This window comes from Aspergillus pseudotamarii, assembly GCF_009193445.1.
Source record: "Aspergillus pseudotamarii strain CBS 117625 unplaced genomic scaffold BDV38scaffold_34, whole genome shotgun sequence".
Taxonomy (NCBI): Eukaryota; Fungi; Ascomycota; class Eurotiomycetes; order Eurotiales; family Aspergillaceae; genus Aspergillus; species Aspergillus pseudotamarii.
The window spans coordinates 1,631-13,568 of record NW_022475048.1 but is presented as its reverse complement, the minus strand read 5'-3'; the positions used below and the strand labels follow the sequence as shown (position 1 = coordinate 13,568).

Sequence of the window (11,938 nt, the reverse complement as noted above, 5' to 3'; positions counted from 1 at the left end):
GTTTTGATCATAAAAACAAAAACAGCCGGGTCTTGGCGCTCCACCCACCAGAGCCGCTTGCCGTAAAAGGTCTGGAATTCGGTGACTTGGACCTTCGACTGCGAGTGAACGAACTGCTTTCTTCCCCCTTCCTTCATCATTCATCCATCCCTCTCTCCCCAACAACCATTCATCTCTCTCCCCCCCCCCTTCTTCTTTTCTTTCCCTTCCCCTTATTCTTTTCCTGGTTCTTTCTTCCTCTCTTCTGAGGATTTGATTAATACTTCTTCCCTGTATTGGTGATTATTCTTCTTCCTAATCAAACCAGTGTGGGTGCTTGAATTTTCTGCATCATTTTCCCATCAACAAATTTTCGACGTGCGACGCGCCCCTTTCCCTTGATATCACCGCTCTTGTTGCCAACCAGATTCTAGTTATTCGATAATCTCCGTCAATATGTCCACAGAGTATGATCACGAAAACGGTCGCTATGACGGTAGGTTCGATTGTTACATCAGCATCTTCGGCATCGCCCTGGGAACACCATAGCAATACTAATCCGTCTGCTTCCACGCGCATCAGACGAACCTCGCTTCTCTCGCGACGAACGCAGCGCATCTCCTCGCGATGAGCCTCGTGCCGATCGCGCCCGTAGCCGCTCTCCCAATGGTCGCGCCGATGACCGGTATGTCGCAGGACCGGAAACTTCGCCACGTGCTGGGCGTTGGCTGAATCTGAGAAACCACAAAAGAAACTAACTCACCATTCTCTTTTCAGGGCTCCTATCGAGCCGCGTAAGCCTCTTGAAGATGAGGAGGGTGCGGTTAACACTGGCTCCAACCTTTTCGTCACCGGCATTCACCCCCGTCTGACCGAGTCCGATATTTCGCGTCTTTTCGAGAAATATGGTGATGTCGAGAGCTGCTCGATCATGGTCGACCCCCACACCAAGGAATCTCGTGGCTTCGGATTCGTCAAGATGGTGACTGCTGAACAAGCCGACGCCGCCAAGGAAGGCTTGCAGGGTGAGGTCATCGAGGGCCGTACTCTCAGCATTGAGAAGGCTCGTCGTAGCCGCCCTCGCACCCCGACCCCCGGCAAATACTTCGGACCCCCCAAGCGTGGTCAGTAACTCTTGAGCCCGGATCGGTAACCCCAATCGACTCACAGCATTTGCAGACTTCCGGGGCGGTGGCCGCGGACGTGGTGACCGCTACGACGACCGACGTGGCCCTTACGGAGGCGGAGGCAGCTGGCGTCGCAATGACGATTACCGCTATGGCCGCTACGACTCTTACAGTGACCGCCGCGACTATGGTGGCCGCGGTGACTACCGGGATTACCGCCGTGACTACCGGGACGACTACGGTAGCTACCGTGGAATCGATCGTTATGCTTCGGGAGGACGGGAAGACCGGTACAGTCGCGATGAACGCCGCGATGACCGCCGCGAAGAGCGCCGTGGCTATTATGATCGCGATGCTAACCCTCCCAGTTACAGCCATGGTGGTGCTCCTCCTCCTCCCCGCGAGGCTTATTCCGGCGGCGGCGGCGGCGGTGGTGGTCGCTCGTATGACCCTCGTGAAGACCGATATGGTAGCAGGTAGGTGCAGGGTTGGCAGTTATCGACGATGAAAAATCAGGGTCATGGCACGTAATTCTTTTCCCCCATCTCTAGTCTCCGTCTAGGCTTCCCCTTTTCGTTTCTTTTGTTACTCCCCCTTGTCCTTTTTTTGTGTGACATTCCAACGCCCATCCACATTCCCTGGAATGGTTTCTTAATTCAATACCCGCTGCCTATGGGGAATGAGCTCAACGGTCCACGGTGGAATGTCGGTTACATGTTGTTCGTGATTTTTATCGGAAAAAGTCGTCTGCGCAGTTACTACTTTTCATCTCGGCGACATTCGGTACGCCATCAGTTATGCGACCATTTTAACCCTGTCAGAAAACCAAAGGAGAAAAAAAAAAAAAAGGGAAGAACAAGATACTCTTGTGTCGTCGGTCTGCAGTCGCTAGCTGGAATTTTCTTTTGTTAATTCGCTCGAAACACCGGACAAATTTGGCGGCAGGGAAGGAAAAAAGACATGATATTTACCATAACGTTGTAATTCCTCGGATTGTCAGATGGGTCTCAGCACTTCTACATTGCAACTCTTCCGGAAATTGGTCGTTATCTCGCTAGTCAGCTTGTTCGCCTTGTTGCGTCTTATTCAACCTTTTCTACGTAACGACTGTTCGATCTGTATACGGCCAGAAGCAAAGACATAATATCTATCATGCCATGCACAATTTCTCTTCACGCCTTCTTGAGGACACAAGCAGTTGAACGGAGTTCGGCCATGATCCGCCAGTTCCGCCATCGTGTTGCTTGCGTGCTTGTAGTATCGCCAGTACGACCGAAGTGTACACGTCTAGAACGAGCGGGAGAGAGCCATGTCGACGTAATTGCCGCAGCCATCTTATCAACAGCCGGGGGTTCCACCAACTTCGACCGTTGATGGCCTGTTGGCCTGCCGAGGTAGGTAAGATGGTATCGCGATCCGAGCTAACACGTGGAAAAAGGAGTTCACATATTCTCGTTCCCGGGCGCGGTTCCCATGACCCCGTATTGTTTCTTCCCTTCGTTTTGATTCCAGGGTCAGACGAACTCCATTGCGTGGTGCTGTCGACCAGCCGTGACATGTTACTTGGTTGGTTTGCCGAGTCACTAACAGACAGAACCATGCTTTTCATGGGGGAAGCTCTTGGGTTCATGTCGTTCCATGTCCTAAAGTATAGGGTGAAAAGTGTATACTATTCGGTTTGTTTGTAGGAATAGAGACGTTCTCTGCTGGTCGATTATCTGTTCACTCGGTTTTTCCAGATTAGTCTGACAAGCTGGAGATATCGATCACGGTAGGTACATCACCGGTCGTATCTCATATCAGGACCATCTGTGCAGCAGATCACTCCCCATGGACCCTTCATATTCGAGTTGATCCTAGGAGCGTGTCGTCATTTACGAATAGGAGTTAAAGTAAACCTTTATCACCTTTTGACACATTCCCTAGCAGCCAGTCTGATATATAGCCCAACATGAGTGTGGAGATGTTTCACGGGGAATGTATGTCAATTGAATCAAAGTAAGAAAGGAAGAAAAGGAATATCTACCGCCCTTATCTGAGCAGTAGAGCTCACCATTTCATCGTAGGGATGATTCAGAGTATAAGACGGATAAATATATATCTCCCGCGATACTTTGGCTCATGTTGCTTATCCAAATCCTAGTAACGTATTCTTAGATCGTAGCCAGATCGAACAAAACAATGTATCTAGTACTCTCGCGATCTATGAAACTATATATCTCTCAGCTCATATAGCATCTACACGTCTACACACCAATCCATGAAAGCCAACACACATAAAATATATAGAGAATAACCAAACTCGATTCTCTCATACCGATAACGTTCAAAAAAGATGGTATCATAAAATCCCTAACCCAAAGAATAAAAACACCACAAACCACCCTAAACACCACAAACGAACTATCCTCAATGTCAAGCCCCGAACCTGCGTAGCGGTAGACATACCACGGCGAACGGCATTCAAATTTCCCATGCTCCATCCCAGCTCATCGATGCTGTCCAGCTATACAGCGCATGACTGGCCACCCCGGTAGAAATGTAATATCCATTCTTTCCCGGGATGGAGACGGAGACGAATCGACCAGCGCGCAATATCCCTCCCGCGTCAGGCGAGATAAATTCGATCGCACATCCAGATAATCTCTAATTCATAATAGACTTGAAAAGATTTACTCAGGCGACTTCGCCCCTTCCACCTCATTACTCTTCTGAATCAGGAATTCGCCGAGGACGCGGAGCGGGTTTTGTGGTCTAATTCCATTCCATCATACACCCCGGTTAGTTCAACTCCATGTCCCTGGGCATTGAATATACAAAAATACAAATGACGACTCTGGTAGGGGTATATATGCCCACTCACTGCTCCTTCGTAACATGCTTCATTCCCTCCAGGAGATACGGGACGATCTTCTCGTTCATGTAGACTCGGGCCGGGGCACCGCCGGGTCGGAGTTGGGCGGTTGGGGTAGGTTCGCCGGTCGGGGTATTGGCCGCTGCGGTGTTGGGGGTGGAATCGTTGGCCATGATTGATTGTTTTTCGGTTGTCGAGGTAGTGTCTTTGATGTTTGGGGGAGGGATGGGGGACTGGTGGGTTTTTTGGTTTTCTAGGGTGAGTTCACGTTCAACGTTTCAATCGGGGTTCCGGTTGGGGGTTTATGACGTTTGAGTTTCAGTGATATATGGGATTTGTATATATGTGTGTGTGTATGTGATCAATAGGATCAACGATCAACTTCCGGTAATGGAAAAAAAATGGCAACGGTAGGGCAATTGTAGAATGACAGAGACAAAAAAAAAGATTGAAGTAAAGAAAAGAGTATTCATGGAGCTTTTTTTTTTTTTTTCTTTCGACATTCAAACCAATTCAACCTTGTGGCGGGAGCTCTCTCCACTGTGGGGATTGGGCCTGGTGTGTGCGTTGAACTTGGATTGGTTTGGGCTTTTACTCACTGGGACGTCGGTCATTGTTTGATCCATTTTGGAAACTTGCGTTGTGGGTGTGTATGATCTAGGACTCTATGTGTCTTTTCTTTATAGGAGTAGGTAGGGCTTCAAGTTGTCACATTGGAGGGGGGTTTGTTTGTTTGATTTTGGGTTGTATTGCTTTATTGCTTATGTTGCATGCTCATTGGATGAGTGTGCAAACAGGACAAACGGATGGGTTTTCAATTAAGGTCAGGTGATCTCGTGTCCGGGGTCGTGATTGCGCGCGTGTTGCTTTTGTATATTGGCGTTGGATGGTAGATAAAAGGGTTTCTTGGAAGGTGGGTTCTTTTTTGGTGACTCTCATGCTGATAAGTATGCCCTGGCAGCATGTCCCTATTGGACTACTGGGACACCTTGCGGCCGTCGGTCAAGCGTAGAAAGACTACGACGGATGATACGGACGACACTACTAGTTTGAGCGATGCTGTTACGGACCGGAAAAATGGGCTAGAGATACCGGAGACATCTGTGGTTAATCCGGATGTGTCAGATACTGTGTGTACACCGTGTCTAGGCCCGGAGCTGGAGGGAGATGATGACCTTCCCTTTCCTGCAAGCCAGACGGAACTTGAGTCTTCACTCCCCGCTGTCGATACGGATAGCCATGCAATCGAGGAATATGAGGCCTCTCATACCATTTCTGATCATGAGGAGGAACCCGGACTACGGGAGCGGCTGCAGGATGGTAAGTGGCGGAAGGGGAAGAGCTCCATCTACGTGGATGCGTTCAATCTAGCGCTGGAAACTGTGCTAGATGAGGAGGCGCATCTATTCGACGAGGCCGAGATGGAGGTCTTCAAACAGTGGAAGGAGTTATCATATGAATCACAGTACCTGTACGTCTGCGTCAATATCAGATTGAACCTCCTGGTCATCTATTAACCGAAACAGGTACGTACGGCTCTTCCTCCGAAAGACCTCAGCCTGGCACCGGATCAACAGACTGGGCTACTACTCCGACATCTCAGACCTCACAAGCGTCGTAAACGACCTCCAACGTAGCCGTACTCTCCCCAGCATCCCACCCCCAGCAACCGAACCCCCCATCGACACAGACAACCACCCCGACACCCCTAAACTAGACACCCTATTCCACTTCGCCGACCAAACAGACCAAATCACCACTCTAGAAGAAGCCAGCTCCCTCCTTCTGTTGGACGAACTCAAAACCCTCGCCAAAGACGCCAAAGTCCAAGGCAAAAGCAAAAAGGACCTCCTAACCGCCCTGCACCGCGCCAGCCAACAACAAACCGGCCTCGACTGGACCAGCACCAACAAAGCCACCGCCAATCGCGACAGCCACTTCATCCAGAAGATCCTCGACTACACAGGCGACTGTATCCGTCTCGCCGCGGCGCCGAGGGAACTCTTCGAGCGCGTCCATCTCGTCTTCTACCGCTCGACTGAGTGGACGGAGAAATCCCTCACTACTATCATCCTGGCGAAGATCTCACGCAGGAATTTCCCGGATTATGTCGTTTGTCGGTCCAGTTCGATTTTCCCGTCCCGGGCTTTTCTCTTGGAATTTGAGTCTGCCTTGCGGACGCAGTTTGACATAGACAATATCCTTGAGTTTAGTGGCACGCCGACAGTGTACTTACTCACCCAGGTCCAGGATTATGCCTACAAGGTGTATCCCCGATGGAAGAAGCTCTGCGAGCAGGAGCAGCAAAAGGAAGACCGTGTTTATGAGTGCGGAGAGGGGGCTTACTTGCGACGCTTCTCGCCCGCGTGGGTCTATACACGGATTATCCACAAGGGACTTTACCCGCTAGGCAGGTTCAAGGAGTACAAAGAGGAGCATCGGCTTCTGTCTGAGTTACTGGCTCAGCGACTGTTTCATGCTGCGCGGCGAGGGTCGTGGTATCAGCGGAAGGCACTCCTGGAGGAACACTACATGTGGAATCTGATGTCGTGGGAAGGACGCAGCGAGGACGCGCAACGGAAATATTGGCGACGGATCGCGCTGCAGACTTGTGAGGAGGGACTCCAGGACCCGGACTGCCATTTGATTTACCATTACGATTTGCAGAAGCGGATTATGAAGCTGGAGAGGGCGCTTAAGGTGGTTAAACGCGAGCAACATGATTTTAGTCATGTCATGTTGGCTAAACCGGAGGAACGCACGGTCGAGGGGATTCGTATTGAGCGCGAGGATTCACCTGCGCAGGAGGATACGTCGAAACGGGGGAGACCGACTGTCTGGGTTGATGAGCGGGATGGCGGGGAGTGTCGTGTGGAGAGTATGTGTTTGAGCTGGTATCGGGACCAGGGGTGGAAGGGATATCATTCTGAGGGAGGGATTGTTCGGACGCTGGTGAGTTGGTCCCTTCTTGTAACAGTTGAGACGAAGGAGTGATTGATCCTGATTATGACCCAGTTTGGGTATCTCTTCTACGACATCCTCTTCACCTACGCGCCGAATGTCTTTCAGACGCCTTTCCAGACCTGTCCCTTAGATCTCCATACGGACTCCTTCTACGCTACCCGCGCCTCGGAGATCAACCATCGTCTGGTAGAGATCACCAACGGCGAATCAGAGCGTATCCTCCGCGCTGTTCACGCCCGTGAAGCCCCTCGCCAGCCGTGCGCTATTGGAATCGATTGGTCCTTTGAGCTGGATGACCTCGTTGATATCGTGCGGTGTTTCCGTGGCGAGGCCCTCGCGGCTATCTGCAAGGTGCTGGCGCAGGAGTATCAGCAGCGAGGGGGTGGGATTCCGGATCTGTTTCTGTGGCGGGTGGAGAGTCGGGAGGTGATGTTTGTTGAGGTGAAGAGTGAGAATGATCGGTTGAGTGATACTCAGAGATTGTGGATTCATGTTCTCGGGGGTGCTGGGGTGAGAGTGGAACTTTGTAATGCGGTTGCTAGGGAGGTGAGGTATAGATAGTTGTCTACTGGTGTATATACTGTTGTAGATGGGTTGTAGATGTTGATATACCCATACAGATGGAGTAGATTAGGGTATCTGCGGGCGACTCATAGGAGACCAGATACATCTAGCAGAGCCTGTGGGCATGGTATATATCAACATACAGAGTACAGTACATATCCAACATACGACAAAACGAATCACGAGCACATTTACAATATCTACCGAAACAGAACAGATTTGGTCATGAAATTTTATTTTGTTGTCGACGACAGATATAATCCATCACCATCTAATGCCTGCAACACATACACAAGATGACTATAAACCCACCCATTCTCAGGGTAAGGGACCGATTCGAAAAGACCTATCCGTGCCAACACACCAACACCCAACTCAAGCGAGTCAAAATCACTTAAGCAACGAGGGTGGAGGCGGTAGCGGACTCGTAACGCCAGGTGGGGGGCAGGACACCGACGGACTTGTAGTAACGAGACAGACGGTGGATACGGGACTCGATGAGAATGAGACGGAACTTGGAGTCCTTGTCCTTGCGGTTGCGCTCAAGGTGCTTGCGGACGGCAACAGCCTTCTTGATGAGGTGGTACAGATCCTCGGGGAGCTCGGGGGCGAGGCCTGAAAAAAATCACTCTGTCAGCCTTGTTTTGACCAAGCAGAGGCATAATATTGTTTTATATGATGAGGGATAAGGGAACGGGTCAAGGCGCAGACTTTCCCTGAGGGGCAGCCTGCTCTCGACTCGCGTTCGACCATTTCCTTCTCATCTGGGGGTGGGAGGGAGGGGGATTGGCGTACCGCTGGACTTCAAGATACGGAGGATCTTGTTACCTATTCGTCAACTGTTAGACATTGCTCCTGACATCAACGATTGAGGAATTCTGAACATACCAGTGACGTGCTTGACCTGGGCAACACCGTGGGAGTCACGGAGGACAACACCAATCTGGGAGGGGGTAGCACCCTTCTTGGCGAGCTTGCAGATCTGGTCAACAACCTGCTCAGCTAGAATGGGGTCAGTATCATGCGCATTTCTCCTCTGCGACGACGGTACTCACGGGTGGTCTTGAGCCAGGAGGGAGCAGAGCGAGAGTAAGGCAGAGCGGAGGAGGCAATGCCCTTTCCCTTGGAGTGAAGACGACCCATTTTGAATGAAGGTGGTTTTGTCGGATTAGTTGTCGACGACGGTGTTGCGCTGCGCGGGATAGAGTGAAATTTCTTCGAAGTCGAAGATCGTGTCGAAGAAGATTGAAACGGAGGCTGAAGGCGGTGTGCACTCGTGGTGGGTTTGTGGGGTCACGTGGTGCGGGTATGCCTCGCTTAAATTAAGGCTCATCTGGCATCCTTTTTTTTCTTTGCTGATGCCGCCGTTTGGATTCTTTCCTCACCTGCTTTTCGTCGAGTTTGCGACCCAGAGCTTAATGGTGCTCTTTGCGACTCCAATTCCCGGCCCTTTCACTAACGATATTACTGTTCAGCTTCGATTTAAGGTTGGTGCTCCCATGCCTCCCCGGTTATACAGCTTTATATGATGAAACACAACCTTTTTATTTTTTCTGGTACCTCTTATTTTAGGGCAGGTTCTCGTAACCTGCTCAATGAATGGAATGGACTTCTGAAACAAAGCTGTTATCAATCTACGTGTTTATCAGTGGTTTATTCACGCAATTGCTGACTCGTGGATGTTTAGAAACTTTCAGCCTCGCATTATACTGGAGAGATGTGGTTGATAGGTGATATAGAATTCAATAAAGGAACTTATCACTCTGTGATTACTGTTGTCTATGTCGTGATACGTGCCTTGAATCCGTAGTTTGCGAGTGGTATCACTTTCTGGGCTGTACTTTTGTAGCTTCCTAACGCGAGGGCGTGTTGCCCAGTCCCTATACGATTGTCCCTCTCTCCGGAAGAGCGACCATGATGAGCTTTGTCTGGAGGCACAGCGCAAGGCTACACTGAAGGACCTCATCAAAAGGCCGGTGGAAGTCGCACGTATCGTTCCATCGCGCCCCATCTCGAGTTGCCCCTCCGTTATATAAAAAAGCAAACGTCAAACAGACCCACATAATGGTGTAAAGAGGCCGAGAAGGAATGACAAGATCGCGTGTTAGCGACGACCGATGCAGGAGCATCACACCGCTGTTGAAAAATTCTCTCGCAGATCCACTGGAATAACCTACAATGGAATGAATATGCACGTCGAATCCGCATCTGACTCGTCGCGGAACGTGGGAAACCGCCCTTGTGGGGGAGTCGAGAGGAAATCACATCATCCACTGCGTGCGGCATTTTAAGACAATTGCATTGTGTCATTCCACTGCGAGGCTGCAGGAGAGTGGGTTCGACTGCGCCGTTTAGCCCATGTCCAGTTGGCTGCCTGGGCCGATAAGAGCGATGCGAACAGTCTGGGTGGTTAGTTGAGAGATGATTATATTGAGATGGGGAATGTCTGCTCTGTGTAAACTGGTGGAGATCCACCGTCACTAAAATCTCATCTTCTAAGACATCCTCAGGTCTGGAGGCTGACCGGGCGAGGACTCCTCATCGCCCTGTCTGCGGTGCCTATCTCTGTGAGGTGAGCTCACATCACGAGGCTGGTCCAGAGCGGATAGACGGGCAATGCCGTCGTCACAAATGAGGTCAGAACCGTAGAACATTCACGCTGTGCCCGTCAAGAAAGAGCTTTGACAAGATACCGATCAGCGCTTGGTAGACAGGAGCTGAACCATGTGGGCCAGCCCCAGCTGTGATTTGGTCAGGCGTAGAAAGCTCGAGCAACATCAGCGCCAGGACAGGGTCAAATCAAGCGAATTTACTCTGTATACGGGATGTCGCACAGACGGGGGATGAGCTAGTTGGGAATCCGACAAAGAAACAGAGGTAGATAGAGTCTGGTTACTGGCAGCTCCCGTTGTGATCAGTTGGATTGGCGACGGACCTATGGCGATCACGAGGGTGGCCGTGCCCTTGCCACGATCACTCTCACCACCGTGCAGCGAGCCCCCATTGGGCACCTTCGTGGCCAGGCTCGCCTCACAACCGACCATACAAATGATCGGCCGGGCGGCACTGTGATGGGAATTTGCTATGATCGGTAGTACGGTTGAATTGGCATAGGCGAATGGCCTTTTGGAGAGGTCTGGAACTTCCGGCGATTCTCCGCCGCCCTTCACAGTGGCCGACTCTGGTCGCGAATGATGGCGCGGATTGGCGGAATCCAATTTTCTTGGGGCATTGGTGGTGATACAGTGCTCGGGTATTGATCTCGTTTAATCTGGGCCAAGACTGCATAGGATTTGGTCCGTCAGGTACAGAGTTGCATGGTGGTAAGACGAACGATAGGTCCATCCAACAATGTACTGTATAATTATAGTTATATATCGCCTCGAGTCAGGTGTTTCCCGGATCCAGAGTTACATTACTTGACAGCCGTTGATTCGACTTTCCATCCCCCGTAGGATTCTTATCTGGGGATTCCTTCGCTTTGATTTGTTTCTGATTTCGATCTCCAAGCTCTACCGCTCTGCAATCCTCTGCCATCTGACCTCGTGCGATGTTGCACATTTTAAGATACCCGTTACGTTACTACCGTCTCTATACCGTTCGATCCGGTCCATGAGCTGAAAGGCTAAATTCTCCGACTGGAATGTCGCTTAGGTGTAATTCACAAGCCATCCGTCAGTGGCGCACGACTTTCATTTGCAGCGTAATGACAAAGCGCGTCGTGGCCTGCAAACTCAGTCGGTGAGGCATGAGATCTCCAGCGAAGTCGAATTCCAAATTCCTCTGATTGAGATGTCAAAGCTGTGGAAGATGACGAGGAATCTTCGGTGCAGCGCCGGCGTCTCATCCCTTGCTTCCAACGTACTGGAAACAGTTAAGTGCCATCGACATGAGGAAAGAATGGATTCTTCGATGGAAAGTTCCACGCCAAGAGCCAAACTTTGTGCGGGCGGGAGTGATAATCACCGGCGATATAGCTGGATTTTGCAACAATGGTCGTCCAAGTCGACTAACGTCAACGCGAAACCATAAAAAAGTGGATGCTTCCATCCATGACGCAAGGGGGGGGGAATTATAGCATCCCAGGAAACCCATCCCGATCTGGTTCATGGTACGGATACTCCCCGTGCCAGAGAGAGAAAAGAGCTACGAGACTGATCGACTCAGTAGTACCAACAGTCCAACCTGTCAATCCTAAATCAGGAGTGGTCCTGTCAGGGAGGAGCTTGATCACTGAAACTAATAGGTAAAGGAATCAACTATGGGCTCGGCAGGCTTACTATTACCGATCATACCTGAGGATGTTGCATCTTGACATCCGGTTATCCATACACTATTGAGACCGATCGTCGTCGCGGTCTAAAGCCAAGGCAGAACCTTGATGAGTGCCCATCGACGATGCCGCATCGCAACGAAAACCCATCGCGGAAAAGGCCCAAAAGGGAGTAAG

General features: G+C 50.7%; 4 protein-coding genes across 4 annotated transcripts; 2 read left to right on the top strand and 2 right to left on the bottom strand.

Moving 5' to 3' along the window:
* Nucleotides 1-193: 193 nt before the first annotated feature.
* BDV38DRAFT_111389 (RNA recognition motif domain-containing protein) lies at nucleotides 194-1,682 on the top strand. Its single transcript, XM_032050986.1, has 5 exons — nucleotides 194-357; nucleotides 414-475; nucleotides 562-664; nucleotides 757-1,103; nucleotides 1,159-1,682. The coding sequence occupies exons 2-5, from the start codon at nucleotides 436-438 to the stop codon at nucleotides 1,584-1,586; spliced, it is 918 nt and encodes a 305-aa protein (XP_031912459.1). The 5' UTR covers nucleotides 194-357; nucleotides 414-435; the 3' UTR covers nucleotides 1,587-1,682.
* A 1,587-nt stretch (nucleotides 1,683-3,269) lies between these two features.
* Nucleotides 3,270-4,582, bottom strand: BDV38DRAFT_249479 (DPY30/SDC1 family protein). Its single transcript, XM_032054847.1, has 2 exons — nucleotides 3,970-4,582; nucleotides 3,270-3,860 (listed from the first exon to the last, which is right to left on the bottom strand). Exons 1-2 carry the CDS (start codon nucleotides 4,131-4,133, stop codon nucleotides 3,779-3,781), a joined length of 246 nt encoding a protein of 81 aa, XP_031912458.1. The 5' UTR covers nucleotides 4,134-4,582; the 3' UTR covers nucleotides 3,270-3,778.
* A 170-nt stretch (nucleotides 4,583-4,752) lies between these two features.
* Nucleotides 4,753-7,624, top strand: BDV38DRAFT_111314 (fanconi-associated nuclease 1). Its single transcript, XM_032050984.1, has 3 exons — nucleotides 4,753-5,431; nucleotides 5,487-6,912; nucleotides 6,976-7,624. Exons 1-3 carry the CDS (start codon nucleotides 4,923-4,925, stop codon nucleotides 7,483-7,485), a joined length of 2,445 nt encoding a protein of 814 aa, XP_031912457.1. The 5' UTR covers nucleotides 4,753-4,922; the 3' UTR covers nucleotides 7,486-7,624.
* An 82-nt stretch (nucleotides 7,625-7,706) lies between these two features.
* Nucleotides 7,707-8,712, bottom strand: BDV38DRAFT_249477 (40S ribosomal protein uS15). Its single transcript, XM_032054846.1, has 4 exons — nucleotides 8,544-8,712; nucleotides 8,377-8,490; nucleotides 8,284-8,316; nucleotides 7,707-8,103 (listed from the first exon to the last, which is right to left on the bottom strand). The coding sequence occupies exons 1-4, from the start codon at nucleotides 8,629-8,631 to the stop codon at nucleotides 7,883-7,885; spliced, it is 456 nt and encodes a 151-aa protein (XP_031912456.1). The 5' UTR covers nucleotides 8,632-8,712; the 3' UTR covers nucleotides 7,707-7,882.
* Between the last annotated feature and the right edge of the window lie 3,226 nt (nucleotides 8,713-11,938).